Below are 23,564 nucleotides of genomic sequence, written 5' to 3'. Positions count from 1 at the left end.
TTATTTTAAACATGCATTAGCACATTGTTCAAAGAATGTTTAACCCAATGAAATATGCTCAGTGGTTGTTAGAACTTAAAGTATGGCATGCATATACATATATATATATATATATATATATATATATATATATATATATATATATATATATATATTTTATATATATTTTATATATATATATATATTTTATATATATTTTATATATATTTTATATATATATATATATTTTATATATATTTTATATATATTTTATATATATATATATATATATATATATATATATATATAATAAAATATATATAAAATATATATATATATATATATATATATATATATATATATATATATATATTTTTATATATATTTTATATATATATATATATATATATATATATATATATATATATATATATATAATAAAAACATATAACTGTTGACATTGATGTCTGTCTGAATACTCGATTCTGAGTGGCTGGAAGGTGTGCGTTCAGACGGTTGAATGCACGGGTACTTCGAGTCACTTTAATTACCGTTCTCAATTAATACGCTGCCTAAAAACAACTGTAACCATAGTAACATACAGTTAAACTCACAACATCATTATAAGTAGAGATACTGCGCAGACGCAGGTAATTCACGCACACAAAAAATATAACAACCTTTTTGCTAGATATCAGTGGCAGAAAAACATGACTACAGGTGGTAAAATGAAACTGAAATAAAGTGTATCATCAAATTATGATATTTCTTCATAAAATGTAAAGTTATTCTTAATACCTGAAACTATTTGTTTCCAGTGTTCTAATATGTTGCTGACTGATATGTTCTGTGGAAATATATAAAATAAAATAAAAAAACCTTTTAATCTATTCCTCCTCTCCAGGACAGTCATAGCAGATATCTAATGTTCTTTACTGTTATTGTTTATTTATTTCATTGGCTAAGGCTCAGATTACTGTGTAGATGTATATTTCAATTGACAACTGAATTTAAAATGTAACAAAAGTCGGAAACATAGAAACAAGTCCAGTTCTTTCCTAAGAACAAGCGAGTTATAGATTTGGTTTATTTATTTCTTTTGGTACACTTGCTCCATCTACTGTTAGATTTTGATACTTAATAGTTTGCAGATCTTGTATTTGATCATGCTTTTGACACAGAACCTAAATATTAAATAAATATGAACCTAAAATCTAGAGAAAGGAACGTTTCAGAGGTAAAATACAGTATACAGTAACGCTTCTGTAGGCTATATTGACTTTTTCTGCCTTTCAGTGGTTTGTATGGAAATACCTAATTTTATAAAACTGTAAAATCTACGTAGCAAATACAAATGTATTTTGACTGATAGAATTTACACCAGTAGTTTTAAAGAAAATGGCAAAAACATCCCCATCAATATATATATATATCACTTTGTGCGACTGAGACATAGTTAAATGAAATTAGATTATAAGATTTCTTTGATATCTAATGTAAAAACCATTGTTATATTCCCTATGTATGTAACATTTCATATTTGAAGTTTGGAGAGAATTGAAATTGTATGCTGATGTGGATGCTTATTTAGCCAAGGCAAAAGGTTTCCCCATCATCCCACGTCTCTAACCCCCAACATGTACGGGTTCCGTCAACATCTACTGAGATTTTTATGTAAATCACAATTTGTTTAGTCTAATAAACTGTCAAGTGTAATACATGGCCAACAGTTTCCTGTTAATAAAACAGTAAACTATTAAGTGTACAGAATACTGCACCCTTATCTTAATATTTGCTTATTTAATGCTTAAATATATACCTGCATGCTTAAGCATATATACTTATGTTAATTGTCAATCGCACACTAGGGTACTGTGGAGAAAAACGAGGGCACTGTAACTCCATGCATCTGTTTCAACGAATGTGTTTTGGCTTCTTGTAGATCTTGTAGATCTTCTGAGTCTTCTGTACTTATTCATCTTCTACATGGACTACATTAAATTATGTAAATTAATAGACACTTAAGATACACATATAGATATGAAAAAAATTCAGGAAATGTAAGAGGACATACAGTAGCATATCCAGGTCACTACTCTACACACCATCAATCAAACTCTTGCACTTCAAAACGCATTGTGTGTGTAAAAGAGAGAACAGGTATATAAACAAAGAACCTAAACAAATGGCAGAATGATCCTATAATGCGGCACATGCCGTTGATTACCAAGCCCTATTTGTAGTTGCTAGAATGATTCATTAATTTACATACAAGAACATTAGGTAGGCCATTGATGGCTTCAATAAGGCACATGTTTTTTGTAGCCTGTGCTAATTTGTTAGTTTGCTAATTTGCTAACTGATACAAAGAATAGATTATGGTAAACACAAACCTATCCCTTTTGGTTAGCCAGGAAACATTTTATTGTGTGCAGTGAAAATGTAGTCGTGAATAAGAATGTTTGTTTGTTTTGATAAGGTCAGGTGGAGTCTACAAAAAGGTTTCTGTCGGTACAGGTCCATTTGCACATTTGATAACCAGTGTTGGCACGTGGGAGAGAGCAAGACAGAAAATCAGAGAGACTTATTTGCTGGCTGGTGCCTCTGGGCTCTAGTTGTCCTTGACTGTGTGTGGCATAGATCCACCTGGGATGCACAGTGCTCGCAGACTCTCTGCTTCAGCTTTGGGCAGAGATTCAGACACACGCACACACGCATACACACAGTCTCTCTCACCCTCCTCTTTAGCGTCAGGACAGGAAGGCATACGTCACCTCCCTCTGCTCCTTTCGGTCGTTTCTCAGTCCAGGACAGCCATTTAATACAGACTCGTCCATCTTAGCAGGTATTTGATGGCGAGAGGAAGGTGGGACTATGATTGTTATTGTGGAGGTTAGATCCGGGACAGAAAGGAGCACGGCATGATCGCATGAAAGTGGGCCACTCACCATCTGGAAAGAGACTCTGAGACGACAGAATACCTGCCCTCTCTTTCTCTCTCTCTCTCGTTCTCAACCCTTGCTGAGTTCAGGCTGAAATGCTTCAGGGAGATTGAACTGAACACGCACACCATGACTAAGATGAAAGGAAATTCAGAGTCATAGTTAAGGTAAGGTAAATTGCTAATCATATAAAAGCCAAGTAGATTTATAAATACTGTCTAGGCTTTATGACACAAGTTCCTTGAAGTCTCCTTGTCACTGGCAAAACGTCTTCCGCCACTGGTTGTGCTCAGGACAGTCAGATTTAAAGATTGAAGGACATGCAGTGTGTCTGACATAGGTTGCCATCATCATCATCAAGAGTCATTTGAGTGTCTTTGTTTTGTTGTGTTTTCTGTTTATACTGATGGTTTACGTGTTCATTCTCATCAGAACTGGTGCCAACGTGATCGAGTCGATGAGGTTCTATGATGCTTAATCAATATACCGCAAGGCGAGGCTTACTCAGCACTTTGGAGTCAGCAGCTATGAATGCCACCTCTGGCACTAGATCTCAAAAGCAACTTTTACTTACTTAATGTATAATCACATGCCATGGTCTGCTATGGTTTTCCAGTTTAATGCACTGTCTGTAACTGTGTGTGTTTAGTTAATTGTTTTGTTTAAAATATTTGTGTCAAAGTGAAATATCTATATTAAGCCATCTTTATTGTTATTAAGTTTATAGACCTGTTTATGGAATAGTTTATTGAATTCTGTTGGCGTCAATACATATTAACCAATGTTAGCTCTGCTTTTTTTAACCCAAATAATTAAACCAAGCATCATATGTACTTCCTATACAGCAGTGTTGGGTAGCTCATTGCTGAAATGTAATCTGGTGCTGCTGATAAACAACAATAAACAACAGCAATTGTAATCTGGCTGTAACAATTTTTTAGATTGCATTTTTTAGATAATAAATAATCATTTTTGGATCACTCATTGTAATGAAAATCATTAATAATGTATGTGACTGTAGTCTTGTATGACTGAGCACCAGACGTGCTCTCTCTCTCTCTCTCTCTCTCTCTCTCTCTCTCTCTCTCTCTCTCTCTCTCTCTCTCTCTCTCTCTCTAACATACACACACTCTCCCTATCTACCAAAAGACCTGAACGATGCCTTTGGAGGGCACTTTGAAGGGTTTATAATCAAATCAATATTGCCATGCTCTAAAGTCATTCTAAACAGAGTTTTTAATTAAAAAAAATAACTTTAAAAGTGAGTTCCAAATTACCATTATTTTTGAGCCCCACAATTTTCAGCACTCCAAAGCTCTCACAGGGGATGGTAAAAACTTCAAAGGGAATAAGGTGATAATTTCCAAATGGAATGCATCCTCTCTCTCTCTCTCTCTCTCTCACTCATTCACTCACTCACTCACTCACTCACTCACTCAGAATTGCTATCTCTCAGTCCCTCACAGTCACACATTCAGTATGTATCCCATAACTGGATAGAAACAGCCAGAATTTCCATCAAAAGTGCTGCTTCTGAGCCATTAATGGTGGCTTGAGTGCTGATGTCGAGCTATTAGCGATGGCTTGAGTGGTTTCTGTGCAGATTGCTTAAACAGTGGCATAAGAAAATAGCTCAACACTTTAGGGACTAAAACCTGACTTAAGTTTTACATAATACGATATTAATATTAATCTAAAGGGGGTGGTGGGGTGGATGGTGGTTTTACAGAGCGGATTCTTTTTGTAATTTTTTTTCAGCGAGGGGGATGCCACCCCTCACATTCCCCCTAAATTCGAACACTGAGTATGGCACGGAAATGAAAAAAGTGGGATTGGTGCATCCCCAGAGTGTGTTTTTGATTGATGGTTTTGTATTTTTGCAGCTCAGGCCCTTGAGAGAATGATGAGCCCTACCGGGCCTAGTCCAAATCCTAACATCCCATCCGAGTACTGCTCCACGATTCCTCCCATGCAGCAGGCTCGAGCAGCAGGCACCCTCAACTCCCCACCCCCCACCGTCATGGTGCCAGTTTCTGTTCTCAAACATCCTGGTAATGATGGTATGCACACTTCTATCCTGCTTCAGTGAGCCAGTTTTGAGGGTGCTTAACAGCTGTGTCTTAACTGGCTCTCCCCATCTCAGTATGAGGAAAAACATTTCATATAATCTGGGCTAAGATCAGGTTGATTCTTTCATTTTTGGCAAATTCATGGTAAGTTAAATCTATATGTACATTATTATTATTAATTTGCTAGGATTCCCGAGAGAACAGAAGCATGTCTGGTTTGCTGATGGAATACTGCCTAATGGCGAGGTGGCAGATACCACTAGGCTTTCCATAAAGCCACGGAGATCCTCTCAGGAGTCCAGCCCTGTTACGCCAGACCCTCCCACAGTATGGGTAAAACAAACTGTGCAGTAATATATTTGTCTAAGTTAAGGTTCATTTTATTGAAGGTATTAGTGGTCATAGTTTTATACTGTCACTGATGAGTATTACCAGAATAAACACTAGCTGTTTGTCTTTATGGCACAGATTTTCAGGCACAGAGTAACCTTGGTGTCTAGAAAACTATATGGATAGAGGCTATGTTTAAAAAAATAAATAAATAAAAAAGCATACACACTTTCCAGGTCACACTGGCAGCAGAATAGAAAAAGGTTCAGTTGTCTGCTGATCTATCTGAACTGCTTGTGTCATCTTCCTCAGCCTACTAGCAAATTCCCTGAAGGAAATGAGGGGTCGGCACAAAGCTCTGAGACTGGTTCAGAGACACCAAGGAAGGCACTCAGTGGGCCCTGGGACTTTGCGTTACTCTGTGGCCTGGGTAGCTGTGTGCAGCGGGCTCAGAGTCTCCTGCCTGATGATGATGATGGTCTGCCACCACTGCTCATCACCACAGGAGAGGAAGATGAAGGGGGTGAGAACAGCTACTTTATAATCCTTCTGTGTGTTCACATCAGTAGTTAAAACAGTAATATTGCAGTATGTTTTGATAATTTATACTAGAAATGTCGCTATTATATGAAATACACTCAGTGTTATTATACTTGACCCAAGGCCAATTATATTTGAAACTAGGGATGAATGGATACCACTTCTTTCAGGTACATGTACATGGTTTTCACACTGGGCACGCTTGCTGCAGTCCAAACCCGAGTGCGATTGTCCACCCCCCCCCCCCCCCCCACCCCCCCAATCCTAGCATTGGTCTAGTTTCAGACTTGCTTGATTCTATCGAAACCGGGTGCATTTGCGTTCCTCTTACATCATCACAAACGCACATGGAGAACACTAAGTGGCTCACCACATTACATTTTTTTTACAAAATTGTAATTATGTGCAGCCGAGTGAACGACACATGTCTATGTGCGTCACATGGCATAATTCATCAGATGACCAGGAGAAGGTGGCTTTCTAATCCTCGCAAACAGTATTTTTTGAGGAGACTGACTGTAAGGAATTAATATGGTACACGTGTGTTGTGGAACCTAATGATGTCGTCATCGGCTAAAACACATGCGCAGGCTACTTTGCTTCTTGAACAAGTGCGGACCAGAGTACAAGTTGCGTTCACAGTTATCGCAGCACAGTTCCGGTTCAACCGAACTCAGACCACTTCCTACAGTTAGTCTTTTGTTCAGTACTGCTGTGCGATTCCCGGTCTGCACGACAGCTTTCACATTATCGATTTTTCATACAAACCATGCACTATTTTGGAATAAACTGCCATCTGAAAGCCCCCATAGTATCATGTGGTATCTGGTAGCAGAGCATTTTTTGTGATTATGAGTAGGGATGCACCAAAATGAAAATTTTTGGCCGAAACCGAATATAATGACAAACTTACTGAATACCAAACACATTTTTTCGCGTTTTTTCCATTTATTTTGCCATTTTTTCACCATTGCATAAATTAAATAGTCAGAATGTGCTTTTTACTATTTTGTCTTGCTTTTCAAAGAAAAAAATCAATTACAAAAACTACAATTTCAAAATATTTAACACTGAACATTTTTTTTCATTCCAGCAGGTATAGGATACCAACAAGGCACAATATAACTTTAAATAAATAAATGAGTAAAATAAAAATATTTTGATGTGGTCATTTTTGAGCCCCCCTTGAATAGCCTATGTTAGGCCTATAACTGACTGCTGAAAGAATGTAACACTCAACAAAAAAGTGCATTGACAAGAGTGCAAAAAATGCTTGTATTCGGTTGTATATGGCTGATTATATTGGGGATATATACCGCTTTCGTCCCTGTACACCTCGCGGAGTATTATTGTAGATATAGTATAGTAAGATACGTTGTTAATGTTATGTTCCTTGATAGATTTAGTTAGTTTAAACTATAGATTAGTTCATTTAGTCCCCGCTGGTTTTTCCACTCCCAGTCCATAGTACTAGTTCATGTTTCTTGTTTTGTGTTTTGACTCTGTTTTCTGTGACCACGACTTTGATTCCCTTTGCCTGTTTTGACTCATTTTTTTGGATTACGATTTGGATTTGTCTGCCTGCCCTTAAATAAATACGTCTTTACCTGCTTCCATACTCTACTCCCTTACGTCTCACGACGTGACAGAATACTCCTGACAGAAAATGCTTTTTTTTTCTTTTTTTCCTTTTTTTTTTGCTATTTCTGTCCGAATCATTTCGGTTGCCGACATTCGGTGCATCCCTAATTATGAGTAAATGAGCATGGTATCCTATCAATACTTATACCAATATCAGCAGTCATGCATCCTTAATAGAAACAAACATCATTGTGTAGATATGTGTTCCTATAGATTAATAGGCTTATAGCATATATTGTATATCTGAATTAATAACAGTAAGCTAAAAGATAGGATAAGATATAATAAGAAGATAAGTCATTGTTTAAGTGCAAAATGTAAAGAGGAAATTAACAGACACTGATCACTGCATCAACTGGAGGCTACATCCTGCGACTGTGGATGACTCCAAGCAGTGCAGCCTGGAGCTTGATGAGGATGGTACCTCTTGAAGTACCATGGGAATGGTTTTGGACCTCAATTCCACATGGACATTCTCACTGTGGTTGCTGGGACTACGGTTACTACTATGGCTTTAGGACTGCAATTACCACGTATAATTTTGCACTCAAGTCTCCTTTAGTGAACAGTGGACTAGTTCAACAAACAGACTTCATATAATGAACTTTCTTTTACTTTCACACTATCCTATGTTACCCAGATGGTAATAACGTCAAGGTTTCTTCCTCATATCATCTTAGGGAGTTTTTCCTTGCCACCGTCACCAACAGCTTGCTCAATAGAGATAAATTCAGACACTAAAAATCTGTATCCTGTGTTTTATATGTTTCTGTGACAATGTCCATTGTTAAAAGCACTATACAAATAAAATTTAATCGAATTGAACTGATTAGACAGGTAAAGGTTTTTTTTTTTTAATAAATAATAAGTACTATACAATACATGGTAACATGTAACTTTACTCCCTGTTGCAGATTTGTTAGTGGAGGAGCGTCCTGCTTCCTGTCAGATTATGCTGCTTTTAGAGGAAGGAGGTCCGAGACCTTTGACATTTGTGCTCAATGCCAACCTCTTGGTCAATGTGAAGCTGACTGCATGTATGTCTTTTGAGCAGTGAATTAATGAAATATATCTCAGAATACACGATTGCTTTATTTATCTCACGATGCTTGTTCTTTTTGTTTAAATTTTTTTGAAACTGTGAATTTGTGTTTTAGATTGTGGGCGGAAGTGCTGGTGTTTGAGCTCTAACGGTCTTAAGGGAGTCGGTCAGAGAGAACTGGCGTTCATTATTGAGCGTCTCCCTGAAGAGAACAGTGTGCCTAAAGACATCTTCAGTCTTTATGTAAACATATACCAAGATGCTCAGAAGGGTATATTATTCGCAATTGTCGGAGCACAAAGAATGTTGTTTCTACAGCTTCTGTTCTCTTTCTGAGTTTTGTTTTTGATGACCTCTTTTGACTACAGGGAAATATATTGAGGAACTTGGCAATGTGACGTTTGCAGACAGTTTTCTGGGCAGTAAGGAACATGGTGGCTTCCTCTTTCTTTCTCTGAGCTTTCAGCCTACGGAGGGTCTTGGCCTACCTCACAGCTCCTTCCTGTTTGGAGTCCTCGTTCATAAATTGGAGGTACCCTGGGCCAAAGTGTTCCCCCTCCGCTTAGTACTCAGTATGGGAGCAGAATGTAGTGGTGAGTCTCACGTATTCTCAAAGATTTTCCTTTTAAAATTAACCAACATCTTGGATCACTTCTGCAAATTATGAACACTCTACAGTATATACAGTAACAATCACTGTTATGAACACTGTTACTGTGAATAGTCACTTTATGAATGCTAATGTCACTTCATTAAAAGAACTATATAGAGGAACACAATATATACTGTAATTCACTTTATGAAACATTATACAGTAACAGTCAATTGATAAACATATGTGGTAACATTCAATTTATGATGAACAATACTGTATATATAGTAAGTAACTTCATGAACACTAAGTACAGGAAATATGAGAAGGAAATACGGATAGAGCTTCTCAATTTCACAGTCTACAATTTAATATGTACAGTAGACAAAAGAAGTGAGTACAACCCTGTGCAATATCACTTAAATGTCAAAAGATTCAAAATTGTATCACCTTACAGTAATTGTATTACTTCTAAGTTGAACAGTAGGGTATTTTCTCTTATGTAAAATAAAAACTAACAGTTTTGGTTTACTATATTATATATACAGGCCCCAAAGTGGAAACTCAAAGCAACAAAAGTCAGTACACTTTTCATTACTGAGATTCAAATCTTTTATTTTTTCAATACTTCATATGTCCACCTTTATTTTTGATGACAGACCTCTAATCCTTCTCAGCATGGAGGATACCAGTGTTGCACAAATTTCTGGGCAGATGATCTGCCATTCTTCAGAGACAATTTTTTTTGAACGGTGTTCTATTGGATTCAAATCAGGTGACAACTCAGGCACCAGGTAATAGTTCTCACTTTTTTCTTCTTTAGAAACTCTTGCATGATTTTGGCATTGTGCTTTGGATCATTATTATGCTGGAATATTCGTCTTCTGCCACACTTCTGGAGACCGGGAGTCCCCTTGTGAGCCAGTATTTTGGCCAGTATATACAAAGGCATTCATGGTGCCATATACACCAATCAGCCATGACATTAAAACCACCTGCCTAATGTTGTGTAGGTCCCCCTTGTGCCACCAGAACAGTTCTGACCCATCGAGGCATGGACTTCACAAGACCTCTGAAGGAGCGTTGTGGTATCTGGCACCAAGATGTAGCAGCAGTTCTTTTAAGTCCCGTAAGTTGAGAGGTGGGGCCTCCATGGATCGGACTTGTTTGTCCAGCACAGCCCACAGATGCTCGATCGGATTGAGATCTGGGGAATTTGGAGGCCAAGTCAACACCTTGAACTCTGTCATGTTCTTCAAACCCTTCCTGTACAATTTTTGCAGTGTGGCAGGGCACATTATCCTGCTGAAAGAGGCCACTGCCTTTAGAGGATAGTAACATCCACATGAATGCCAGGACTCAAAGTTTCCCAGCAGAACAGCAAAACGTCAGCTTGCCTTCTTCCCATAGTGGATCCTGGTGCAGGTAAGTGACATAGTAGTGCATCTCTTCCCCAAGTAAGTGACGCACTCGACCATCCACTTGATGTAAAAGTGGATGAAAGCATGATTCACAGTGCTCAGCTGCCCATTGTAAGTGCTTTCGGTGGTGAACAGGGCCACATGTGGCTACACTGCTTCGTCACCAGTTCACCGGTTGTCCTTCCTTGAACCACTTTTGATAGGTACTAACCACTGCAGCACACCCCACAAGACCTGCAGTTTTGCAGATGCTCTGACCAAGTTGTCTAGCCATCACAATTTGGCACATGTCAAATTCGTTCAGATCCTTTTGCTTGCCCAATTTTCCTACTTCCAGCACATCGACCATCACCTTCGTGAACTGACTGTTCACTTGCTGCCTAATACAATGGTGCTAGAAAGCAAGAATTTTCTATATTTCTGCATAAATATGAACTAAAACAAGATTTCATTTTTAGAAGTAGATAAAGAGAACCCAATTAAACAAATGAGACAAAAATATTATACTTAGTCATTTATTGATGAAAATGATCCAGTATTACATACATGAGTAACATGTCTGGTGTCACCCCTTGAGCTGCAATAACTGCAACTAAACATTTCCAGTAACTGTTGATCAGTCCTGCACGTCGGCTTGGAGGAGTTTTAACCCATTCCTCAGTATAGAACAGCTTCAACTCTGGGATGTTGGTGGATTTCCTCACATGAACGGCTTGCTTCAGGTCCTTCCACAACATTTCTATTGGATTCAGGTCAGGACTTTGACTTGGCCATTCCAAAACATTAACTTTATTTTTAGAGTCATTGTCTTTCTGTATGACCCACTTTCTCTTGAGATTCAGTTCACGGACAAATGTACTGACATTTTCCTTTAGAATTCGCTGGTATAATTCAGAATTCAATGATGGCAAGTTGTCCTGGCCCAGATTCAGCAAAACAGGCCCAAACCTTAATATTACCCTGGTGGTATGTTTCACAGATGGGATAAAGTTCTTATGCTGGAATGCAGTATTTTCTTTTTGCCAAATATAACACTTCTCATTTAAACCATTAAAGGTCAAATTTGGTCTCATCTATCCAAAAAACATTTTTCCTGTAGCCTTCTGGCTTGTCCATGTGATATTTAGCAAACTGCAGAAGGGTGGCAGTGTTATTTTTGGAGAACAGTGGCTTTCTCCTTGTAATAATGCCATGCACATCACTGTTGTTCAGTGTTCTCCTGATGGTGGACTCATGAACATAACGTTAGCCAATATGAGAGAGGCCGTTAGTTACTTAGAAGTTACTCGGGGTTTCTTTGTGACCTCATGGACTATTACAATACATGTCTTTCTCTTGTTGTTTGACTACTCCTGGGGAGGGTAACAATAGTCTTGAATTTGCTCCATTTGTACACAATCTGTATGACTGGTGTAGTCCAAACTGTTTAGAAATGGGTTTGTAACCTTTTCCAAGCCTAATAGGCATCAATAACTCTTTTTCTGAGGTCCTCAGAAATCTCCTTTGTGCATGCCATGATGCACATAGATACACTCCAACCTCTGTGCTTCACTGTGATAGGCCAGTTTCAGGCCAAACATGCTGGACTATAGCTGGGCTGAACAAATTTTATCTTGGTCTCATCTGAACAAGAATGTGCTCCCAATATTCATCAGGCCTCTTTTCATGTTCTTTAGCAAAGTTAAATCTTTGCAGTGTTATGCCGAAGAGCAAGCAAGGGTTTTTTTTTATTGGATATCTTCTGTATAGTTTGACGTTTTGCAATGTCCTTCACACTGTCTGAGATGTCACGGAAACTCAGATTTCCACTGATAACCCTTGTGCCAAATCTGACGCACTTGCCCGTCTGTTTTTCAGAACTAGATTGTACAAGTAGCGCACATTAGGAGGACAGCCATTTTAGGAGGACGGCCACTGTGGCACTGATTAGTGGTACTATGTACCTCCTGATTTACTGCTTCATTGTTCATAAGAGAAAATACTCTACTCGTCAACATAGAAATAATGAAATTATCGAGAAGTGTTACAATTTTGAATCAATTGACAATTAAGTGACTTTACACAGGGGTGCACTCACTTCTGTTGTATACTGTAGGGTTGTTCATTTTAATCCAGCCAGATTTTCCATATAATCGGTTATAGCAAACCACACTCAAGGAGCTATGACTAAATAAACTGAGAAGTAATGCAACTGATCTGGGACATTTCTGGAGTTATCACAGGGTAATAAAATGGATATATACCTTTTCACTTTCCTGTCACAAACCACACAATTTTTAAAACACCGCACACTAATTTTTCCAGCACGCTATATAATTATGCTCTGTAATTTCACTCTGAACATACTGAGCGTCTTTAACTTTTAGCTCGGCCACTTTGCATTAATTCAGAATGTGTTGGGATGATTGTTGATGGCTACATATAGTACAATCGCTTGTAAGTCCAGCTGTTCCTTCCCTTTGTGTCCACTGACAGTGCCTTTTTACCAAGCTAGTTTGAATTCTGGCAAACCGAAAAGTTTTACCACGTGATACCACTCTATACTCATATGTTCCCTTATTTCTGTATTCAGGAAAAAATATATGCATTTTGGGCAGAATTATTTTTAATTGTTCACTCATAACTTGTAATTATTAAAGTTTTAATCCTGTTTTTCCATCAACCTTCTTCACCACATGTTGCCTTTTTTCTTGCCAGTATATCCCTGTCCTTTGGTTAGTGTCAGGTTCCGTGAATCTGTCTTCAAAGAGACAGGACATACCATCATGAACCTACTTGCAGTAAGTGCCACCTTCACACTTCATACTCCCTTACATCTTCTTCCACTGCTGAGACACAAACCACACAGTCTTTCACATAAAGTACTTCTCTATATGTCACAATTCCAGCATATGGTCATTAAAGATTTTAGGGACTTAAAGCTGCAGTACTGAACTTTTGGGCCTCTATCGCCATCTCTGTTTGAACCACAAAATTGCAAGTTACTTGCAGAGTTATGTATATTTTCATTTTTACGTGGGTTGTGCTTCAGCACTGCTCCTTTGCACAGATGAATATGATTGTTTGAGGTATCGTATGGGTTGTAAATTTGCTCCAGTACTTGACAATGGAGGTGGCGGCGGATACGGTTTTCTTGGATTAGAGGTGAATTGCGCTCGCTCTCTCTCTCTCTCTCTCTCTCTCTCTCTCTCTCTCTCACACATAGCTAGCAGAAAATAATTGCAATTTACCACACTGACCATAGCAAAACAAAACATTTACCTAGCTAAATCAAGTGAACAAGTGCGCTAATGTTACCTAACGTCAGCTGACATTTCCCTCAAAATCTGACCCCACAGCTCAATTTATAAATCGTTATTTTAAGCTTAATGTTGCTAGTCAGCATAAGGTAAGGAGATAGTTTTGAACACTGTTTTTTTTTTTTTTTTTTTTTTTTATGTATTTGCTCAATAATTATTTTTGTTCATTTTTAACCAAAAAAAGTTCAATACTTCAGCTTTAATTATGTTGTCAACACTTTTAGTCTTAGGTGATGTAGAAAATAATTCATTAATGATAATTAAATAGCTATTCAGTTGATTGCTGTCTGTCCTATTTTAGCTTTTAAGACTATTGGTCCTTTTCTCCAGTCTTTATATTTCCCAGATCTAATCTATCAGTTCCATACTAATGGCTCACGTACATACAGCATATTGGTATACTTGTATATGAATCCGTATTAAATTGTAATCCATATAAAGTATCTTGACTATAATCCATATAAAGTTGTAGTCATACTGCCTAGAAATTGATGTGGGTGTTAACGGTAATTTATTAATTTTACCACAGGACCTGAGGAACTACCAGTACAGTGTGCCTGTAGTCGACAACCTGAGGATCCACATGGAAGTGGGCAACAGCTATATTGACATACCCAAGTCAAAGTTTAATGAGGTGGTATCCCAAAAATACTTTTATACATTCACATCATTCTAAAATATTCCTTGGTAGTTGATTGTTAGGCTAAACAATGTGTCACTTGCAGATGCTGAAAGTGGTGAATTCTTCCAACGAGCATGTAATAAGCGTTGGGGCTTGCTTCAGTACTGAAGCAGACTCGCACTTGATCTGTGTTCAAAATGAGGATGGAAGCTACCAGACACAAGCCAACAGCATTCAGGGAAAGACCAGAAGAGGTTAGATGGTTTTAATACTATCCTACATGTAGGCGTGTCCTTTCCTAAGGTAACATTCTATTGTTCAACTTCTATTCTATTCAACTTCTTAATTTAATGTTTTCTCTTTTTTTTCAGTAACTGGAGCGAGCTTTGTGGTTTTTAATGGTGCTCTGAAGGCCTCTTCAGGATATATTGCCAAATCTAGCATTGTTGAAGGTACTGTGTCAGGCTCTTTAAGAGTCTTCTTTGGCTCGCTTTAAATACACATGCGCAATAACGAGGTAAACAAATGTAGACTCTGGCTAATGTGAGGCGTCATGTTAAATCTAATTTAGATAGGACAGGATATGTGTTGTATGGCATTAGACAGCCCCTGTTTGCATTCATTATGAGTAATCATTTGTAGTACCTTTAAATGTTTTTATTAAAGGGTACATTTGGAATTGATTTAATTATCTATAGCGCTAGCCATCAATAGCTATTGAATACCTGTTTCTCTATCTGGTAATCATTCAGATGGGTTAATGGTGCAAATCCCCCCGGAGACAATGGAGGCTCTGCGCCAGGCCCTTCGGGATCAGACAGATTTCCAAATCACCTGTGGAAAAACTGACACGGCGCCAGAGGACAGAGAAAATGTCAACATACGCTGGATAGACTGGACGGCTCCCATCAATACAGGGTAATATAAATGGTCTGCTAAATTTCACGCAGATCAATACTAATTGAGAGCTTGTGGTAAATCCACTGCTGGTCTACTTGAGTAGTTTATCCAGTTCTACTAGAATGGTTTTCATGATTGCTAGGTGCATTAACAGAGTCTGTGTCAAACGCATGGATTAAGTATACTGTATGGTTTTACCTCCTACAGCTTCAGAATCACATTGCTTGCACAGTTTATTTAGAAGAAAGTTCAATCCATTTAGTGACCCACCTGTACGTGTGCTGTATTTTCAGCATCATGAGCCCTATAGATGGGAAGTCACTAGAGGGTGTGACCAGTATCCACATCCAGCAGGACTCCGAGTTTGAGATGGATGGGCGGTCTATCAAGTGCACAGAGGTGGGTCCTCATGGAATTTAGGCTACATAAGCCCTAATGAGGGGAAAAAGCCCAATGTGCCTCCAGATTTACCTGATCTTTTCCCCCCACTTCTTCTAACAAGGTCTTTTACCTTCTGAAGACTCCAGACTGCTCCCAGTCTGCCGTTTTCTCCTCCTGCTCTCAGTTCCAGAGAGAGATTGCCACTGCCAGCTGTGCAGCACTGTGTCCTCACCTCTCTGTCCTCATTGCAAATGGAATTAACCATCTTGCACTTCGAGTCTCTACTGATACTGACATGGTAACTGTTGTCTTAAGTAAAGTAAACTGTAAAAAGATGATTTATAGCCCATTTTCTAACAAGACAAGAAATGCTACAATATTATATGACTTTGTAGTAGTGTGGATTGCTTTGATATTGCATTGCCTATGCAGGATATAAATTTAACGTTGATATGACATGCTTTGTTTAACATTGCGGCCAACAGCACTATTAATCAGCAGTAATTTCTCTTTGTAATTTATATTTTATATAAATTTACTGTTTTTCCCTCTCTAGGTGGAGTACCAGGCCGGTTCAGGCGGAAGCCTTCTGCCTCAGAAATATATGAATGAGTTAGATGGAGCACTGATACCTGTTATTCACGGTGGAAGCTCCTGTGTCCCACACCAAGCCATGGACATGGAGTTGTTCTTCTATATTACACAGGCCCTGTGAGTGTGAAACATGAGAGCAGAGCCCTCCATCGACAGGGATGTTGTCCCTCCTTTAGACCAATTAATAGCAAAGCTGGACAAACACAGCCAAATAACTGAGCAGACATGATAAAATCTGACAAGGTATTGGTAAGTGTGCAAATTGGCTGTAATTGATATCAGAGCTCATCAAAGTTCTAAAGAATTACATTGGATTTGAATGTGTCTACACTGGATGCAGTTTGTTAATGTTTTATGGACACATAAAATGAATAGTATTTTCTATGAGATTAGAGAGAATGAGAGCCACTACATTCTTTAATCAGAAGGATTTTTGAGACAGTAGCTTTTGAATCTGCAGTATGATTTTTCATTGGTACATTCTTGGTGTTACTCTTGGAAGAAGCTTCATTTCATCCCGTGTTCTGTATGAAGAACATTCATCGTCTCTTTAAATACAACATGTGGCCCTTCCTTTAATACACAGGGGTTATTGAGCTCTCAAATTTTTCCAAAATTTGTACATGGATTCATCTCTAAGTTCTGTTAAGCTTTTATTAAGCTTAAAGACTATTTTTGCAATAGTTACACGTTAAATAAAGACTATATTTTTGATAGGCCATTATGTTAGTTTTGCAGTCTCATTGCAAAAGAGCTGATTTTGAACTCAAGTCCTATGGGGACCATAACTTTGTCATACTCATCCATTACACATTGTCGAATAAAGCATTAATAATAATAATAAAATAAAAATTGCATAATTTGCTCAATTAGAAATAGCATTTTGCTCCTATTCTATTGCAGTAGGCAGTATTCTATTTAATAGTAGGATAATTAAAGTGGAACAAAATTTTCAAAACCAACTCCATACCTTAACACTACAAACTGCAAATATTTTAAATTAAATGATATATTATTTTTCATAAAGGCTGTTTTAAATTGTTTTAGTGAATATGTATTTGATTTGAGTCATATCAATTGAAGTGATAAATAATGTAGCTCTCATAAATCCTCTGGTCTGATCTTTTAAGACCTTGCTGACTTTATAATATGACACATTTTGTATTTCTTTTTGTCCCAACATTACAGTATTACCATATTACTCCACTATATAATTCTGCAAGCAGAAAGATTTTTGGTGTTGCACCAACTTGCCAGATGCTGAAACAGCCTAAACTTGAAGTTGGCTTGTAAAACTATGAACATTTTTGTTTTGCATGAGCCATGAATGGCATCTTATTCCTCTCGGTGGCACACAAGACAAACACTGACATCCAGTGAAATAATGGTTTACACAGCAGATTGATTTTGTGTGTGAGGACATGTAAGCAAGATTGTGAGAAAGAGCTAATCATACTGCTGACAAGCTAACTATTACAGGTTTGTTTTTTTGTGTGTTTTTTTTTTTTTTTTTTTTTTACAGTTTTAAAAGGGAAGAGAACACTATAGTATATTATTAAACAAAATATATTAGGCCTTATTTGCATTACAAAATGAATGAAAAATCAATAGACACCAATCACATTGGGGGAAGTTTAAAAAAAAAGTGCCAATGAGTTTTTGATTTTTTACTAATTTCTGTGGTGGCTTACAGTGAAAAGAGAATCATTTGCATTATGAGAACTCATTGAACTAATTTATTGAGTAAGTCCAGAGAAAGGAGAAAACCAGCATAAAATTAAGTTCTTGGATGCCAGCCATCAACAGGTTCCAAAATACAGAATATGCACTTTCATAACATAAACTTAATGACCAAGAAGTGATTGTATATTCTTATTAGATTTCATGTAATGTGTATACTCATTTTCAGTTTGTGATTTTTGCCTGAAGTCGATTGTGATTAGATGGTGTATAATTCTACATCATAAATTCTAGGAACTGTCTCTCTTCATGAGCCCATATAAAAGAGCCTGCCAAATTAAATAATTAAATTGTGTGTGCATTTTTTTAAATATCTACAGTTTTATTTTATTATTGGTGGGTTACTTGGGTAAGGTTGTGTTTTGTTTTGTTTTCCATTTTTTTCCTGATACGGGTTTGTCAGTATCCAGCATACTAAATACATGCAAAATTAATACTATGTAAATACAGATCATTGTTATGGATAGTTTAAGATGTAATGCATCTTATATGAAGTTCTGCTCATTTATATCTGGAGGTTGAGTTTGGGGTGGTTTAAATTATTTTTCTCACCATGTATAATGTTGATTTAATTGATAAATCATCAATAAACAGATTAATATTTTAGAACTTGCAAAAATGAAAATGCTGTATATGCATCTGTTTAGTGATGTATCACACGTAACTATATTTATGGTGGTGCTTGAAAGTTTGTGAATTATAGAAAATTATAGAATTTTCTATGTATCTGCATAAATATAATCTAAAATATCATTAGATATTTAAGTCGTAAAAGTAGAACCCAATTAAACAAATGAGACAGAATATATATATATATATATATATATATATATATATATATATATATATATATATATATATATATGAGCGAAAGAGAGAGAGATATAATAGATAGATAGATAGATAGATAGATACAGTGAGGAAAAAAAGTATTTGATCCCCTGCTGATTTTGTACGTTTGCCCACTGACAAAGAAATGATCCGTCTATAATTTTAATGGTAGGTTTATTTGAACAGTGAGAGACAGAATAACAACAAGAAAATCCAGAAAAACGCATGTCAAAAATGTTATAAATTGATTTGCATTTTATAATTAAATAAGTATTTGACCCCCTCTCAATCAGAAAGATTTCTGGCTCCCAGGTGTCTTTTATACAGGTAACGAGCTGAGATTAGGAGCACACTCTTAAAGGGAGTGCTCCTAATATCAGTTTGTTACCTGTATAAAAGACACTTGTCCACAGAAGCAATCAATCAATCAGATTCCAAAGTCTCCACCATGGCCAAGACCAAAGAGCTCTCCAGGGATGTCAGGGACAAGATTGTAGACCTACACAAGTCTGGAATGGGCTACAAGACCATTGCCAAGCAGCTTGGTGAGAAGGTGACAACAGTTGGTGCGATTATTCGCAAATGGAAGAAACACAAAAGAACTGTCAATCTCCCTCGGCCTGGGGCTCCATGCAAGATCTCACCTCGTGGAGTTGCAATGATCATGAGAACAGTGAGGAATCAGCCCAGAACTACATGGGAGGATCTTGTCAATGATCTCAAGGCAGCTGGGACCATAGTCACCAAGAAAACAATTGGTAACACACTACGCCATGAAGGACTGAAATCCTGCAGCGCCCGCAAGGTCCCCCTGCTCAAGAAAGCACATATACATGCCCGTCTGAAGTTTGCCAATGAACATCTGAATGATTCAGAGGACAACTGGGTGAAAGTGTTGTGGTCAGATGAGACCAAAATGGAGCTCTTTGGCATCAACTCAACTCGCCGTGTTTGGAGGAGGAGGAATGCTGCCTATGACCCCAAGAACACTATCCCCACCGTCAAACATGGAGGTGGAAACATTATCCTTTGGGGGTGTTTTTCTGCTAAGGGGACAGGGCAACTTCACCGCATCAAAGGGACGATGGACGGTGCCATGTACCGTCAAATCTTGGGTGAGAACCTCCTTCCCTCAGCCAGGGCATTGAAAATGGGTCGTGGATGGGTATTCCAGCATGACAATGACCCAAAACACACGGCCAAGGCAACAAAAGAGTGGTTCAAAAAGAAGCACATTAAGGTCCTGTAGTGGCCTAGCCAGTCTCCAGACCTTAATCCCATAGAAAATCTGTGGAGGGAGCTGAAGGTTCGAGTTGCCAAACGTCAGCCTCGAAACCTTAATGACTTGGAGAAGATCTGCAAAGAGGAGTGGGACAAAATCCCTCCTGAGATGTGTGCAAACCTGGTGGCCAACTACAAGAAACGTCTGACCTCTGTGATTGCCAACAAGGGTTTTGCCATCAAGTACTAAGTCATGTTTTGCAGAGGGGTCAAATACATATTTCCCTCATTAAAATGCAAATCAATTTATAACATTTTTGACATGCGTTTTTCTGGATTTTTTGTTGTTGTTATTCTGTCTCTCACTGTTCAAATAAATCTACCATTTAAATTATAGAATGATAATTTCTTTGTCAGTGGGCAAACGTACAAAATCAGCAGGGGATCAAATACTTTTTTCCCCTCACTGTAGATAGATATTAGGGAAAATGATCCAATAGTACATATCTGTGAGTGGTAAAAGTATGTGAACTGTAGGATTAGAGATTTGAAGGTGAAATTAGAGTCAGGTGTTTTCAATCAATGGGATGACGATCAGGTGTGAAATGAGCGCCCTGTTTTATTTAAAGAACAAGGAACTATCAAAGTCTGATCTTGTTTGTGGAAGTGTATCATGGCATGGACAAAGGAGATTTCTGAGGACCTTAGAAAAAGAGTTACAAAAAGGTTACAAAACCATCTCTAAACAGATTGGAAATTCAAGACCATTGTTAACTTCCCTTGGAGTGGTTGAGCAACAAAGATCACTGCAAGAGCAAGACGTGTAATAGTCTGCGAGGTCACAAAGAAAGCCTGGGTAACTTCTAAGCAACTAAAGGCCCCTCTCACACTGGCTAATATTAATGTTGCTGAGTCCACCATCAGGAGAACACTGAACAACAATGGTGTCCATGGCAGGGTTGCAAGGAGAAAGCCACAGCTCTCCAAAAAGAACACTGCTGCCCTTCTGCAGTTTGCTAATGATCACATGGACAAGCCAGAAGGCTATTGGAGAAATGTTTTATGGATGGATGAGACCAAAATATTTTTTTTGCTTTAAATGAGAAGCATTATGTTTGGAGAAAAAACATACATTGCATCCCAGTATAAGAACCTTATCCCATCTGTGAAACATGGTGGTGGTAGTATCATGGTATGGGTCTCTTTTACTGCATCTGGGCCAAGGTGGTTTGCCACCATTGATGGAACAATGAATTCTGAAGTATACCAGCGAACTGTAAAGGTAAATGTCGGGACATCTGTCTGTGAACTTCATCTCAAGAGACAGTGGGTCATGCAGCAAGACAATGACCCTAAGCACACAAGTCGTTTTTACCAAAGAATGATTACAAAAGAATAAAGTTAACATTTTGGAATGTCCAAGTCAAAGTCCTGACCTTAATCCAAAAGAAATGTTGTGGAAGGACCTGAAGCAAGCAGTTCATATGAGGAAACCCACCAACATCCCAGAGTTGAAGCTGTTGTGTACTGAGGAATGGGCAAAAATTCCTCCAAGTCCATGTGCAGGACTGATCAACAGTTACCGCAAACATTTAGTTACAGTTATTTCTGCACAAGGGGGTCACAACAAATACTGAAAGCAAAGGTTCATATACTTTTGCCACTCACATATATGTAATATTGGATCATTTTCCTCAATAAATGACTAAGTGTAATATTTTTGTGTCATTTATTTAATGGGTTCTCTTTGTCTACTTTTAGGACTGAAGATGTTTTCTGATTGTTTTAGGTCATATTTATGCAGAAATAATAGAAAATTTGAAAGGATTCACAAACTTTCATGCACCACTGCATGTATCATATACACTATATGGCCATATGTGTACTGTTCTCCTAATTATTGAGTTCAGGTGTTTCAGTCATACCCATTGTTAACAGGTGCATAAAACCAAGCACATAGCTCTGCAAACTCCATAGACAAATATTGGCAGTAGAATGGGTCATACTGAAGAGCTCAGTGATTTTAAACATGGCACAATCATAGGATTCCACCTTTGCTAGAAATCAGTTCATGAAATTTCTGCACTGCTAGATTTGCCCCGGTCAACTGTAAGTGCTATTATTGTGAAACGGAAGCATCTAGGAGCAAAAACAGCTGAGCCACAATGCGGTAGAACAGTGGTCACCAACCCTGTTCCTGGAGATCTACCTTTCTGAAGACTTTAGCTACAACCGTAATCATGCCGCACTATCTAACCATTGCCTTAAGAAGTTCTTGATCAACTAAAACTGGTGTGTTTGATTTTGGTTGAAGATGAAACCTACAGGAAGGTAGAACTCAATGAAGAGGGTGACCGCTGCAGTAGGCCATGAAGACACAGAGCTATGGCATTGAGTGCTGAAGTGTGTAGCCATTAAAAATCATCTTGCTTCTGTTGCATCACTCACTACAGAGTTTCAAGCTTGAAATAATATTAGCACAAGAATTATGTGTTGGGAGCCTCATAAAAATGGGTTGGCATAGCCGAGCACCTGCACACAGGCCTAAGATCACTATGCACAATGCCAGGTGGTGGATAGAGTGGTGTAAACAATTTATATAAATATATATAAATTATTATATATATTATATTTATTATTTACTATATACAGTATCTAACAAGAGTACACCCCTCACATTTTTGTAAATAATTGATTATATCTTTTAATGTGACAAAGCTGAAGAAATGACACTTTGCTACAACGTGAAGTAGTGAGTGTACAGTTTATGTAACAGTGTAAATTTGCTGTCTCCTCAAAATGACTCAACACACAGCCATTAATGTCTAAACCACTGGCAACAAAAGTGAGTACACCCCTAACTGAAATTTGGCCCAATTAGCCATTTTACCTCCCTGGTGTCATGTGACTTGTTAGTGTTACAAGGTCTCAGGTGTGAATGGGGAGCAAGTGTGTTAAATTTTGTCATCGCTCTCACACTCCCTCATGCTGGTCACTGGAAGTTCAACATGGTACCTCATGGCAAAGAACTCTCTGAGGGTCTGAAAAAAAGAATTGTTGCTCTAGATAAAGATGACCTAGGCTATAAGAAGATTGCCAAGACCCTGACACTGAGCTGCAGCACTGTGGCCAAGACCATACAGCGGTTTAACAGGACAGGTTCCACTCAGAACAGGCCTGGCCATGGTCGACCAAAGAGGTTGAGTGCACGTGCTCAGCGTCATATCCAGAGGTTGTCTTTGGGAAATAGACGTATGAGTGCTGCCAGCATTGCTGCAGAGGTTGAAGGGGTGGGGGGGTCAGCCTGTCAGTGCTCAGACCATACGCCCCACGCTGCATCACATTGGTCTGCATGGCTGTCGTCCCAGAAGGAAGAAATTCTAAAGATGATGCACAAGAAAGCCCGCAAACAGTTTGCTG

At 38.1% G+C, this 23,564-nt stretch overlaps 1 protein-coding gene across 1 annotated transcript in view; it reads left to right on the top strand.

The window, feature by feature from the left end:
• Positions 1 to 17,066, top strand: part of zfyve16 (zinc finger, FYVE domain containing 16) — a 29,832-nt gene extending 12,766 nt beyond the window's left edge. The window contains exons 5-18 of the mRNA XM_017489183.3: positions 4,805 to 4,981; positions 5,178 to 5,323; positions 5,633 to 5,843; positions 8,416 to 8,538; positions 8,659 to 8,814; positions 8,912 to 9,136; positions 13,254 to 13,336; positions 14,385 to 14,489; positions 14,581 to 14,731; positions 14,849 to 14,929; positions 15,230 to 15,395; positions 15,671 to 15,776; positions 15,880 to 16,056; positions 16,315 to 17,066. Coding sequence (XP_017344672.2) covers positions 4,805 to 4,981; positions 5,178 to 5,323; positions 5,633 to 5,843; positions 8,416 to 8,538; positions 8,659 to 8,814; positions 8,912 to 9,136; positions 13,254 to 13,336; positions 14,385 to 14,489; positions 14,581 to 14,731; positions 14,849 to 14,929; positions 15,230 to 15,395; positions 15,671 to 15,776; positions 15,880 to 16,056; positions 16,315 to 16,473 — 2,066 coding nt within the window. The 3' untranslated portion in view covers positions 16,474 to 17,066. The remainder of the gene's footprint in view (positions 1 to 4,804; positions 4,982 to 5,177; positions 5,324 to 5,632; positions 5,844 to 8,415; positions 8,539 to 8,658; positions 8,815 to 8,911; positions 9,137 to 13,253; positions 13,337 to 14,384; positions 14,490 to 14,580; positions 14,732 to 14,848; positions 14,930 to 15,229; positions 15,396 to 15,670; positions 15,777 to 15,879; positions 16,057 to 16,314) is intronic.
• Positions 17,067 to 23,564: the final 6,498 nt, after the last annotated feature.

This window comes from Ictalurus punctatus, chromosome 16, assembly GCF_001660625.3.
Source record: "Ictalurus punctatus breed USDA103 chromosome 16, Coco_2.0, whole genome shotgun sequence".
Taxonomy (NCBI): Eukaryota; Metazoa; Chordata; class Actinopteri; order Siluriformes; family Ictaluridae; genus Ictalurus; species Ictalurus punctatus.
Note: the sequence above shows the minus strand (reverse complement) of the source record. Positions and strands in the feature narration are given on the sequence as shown.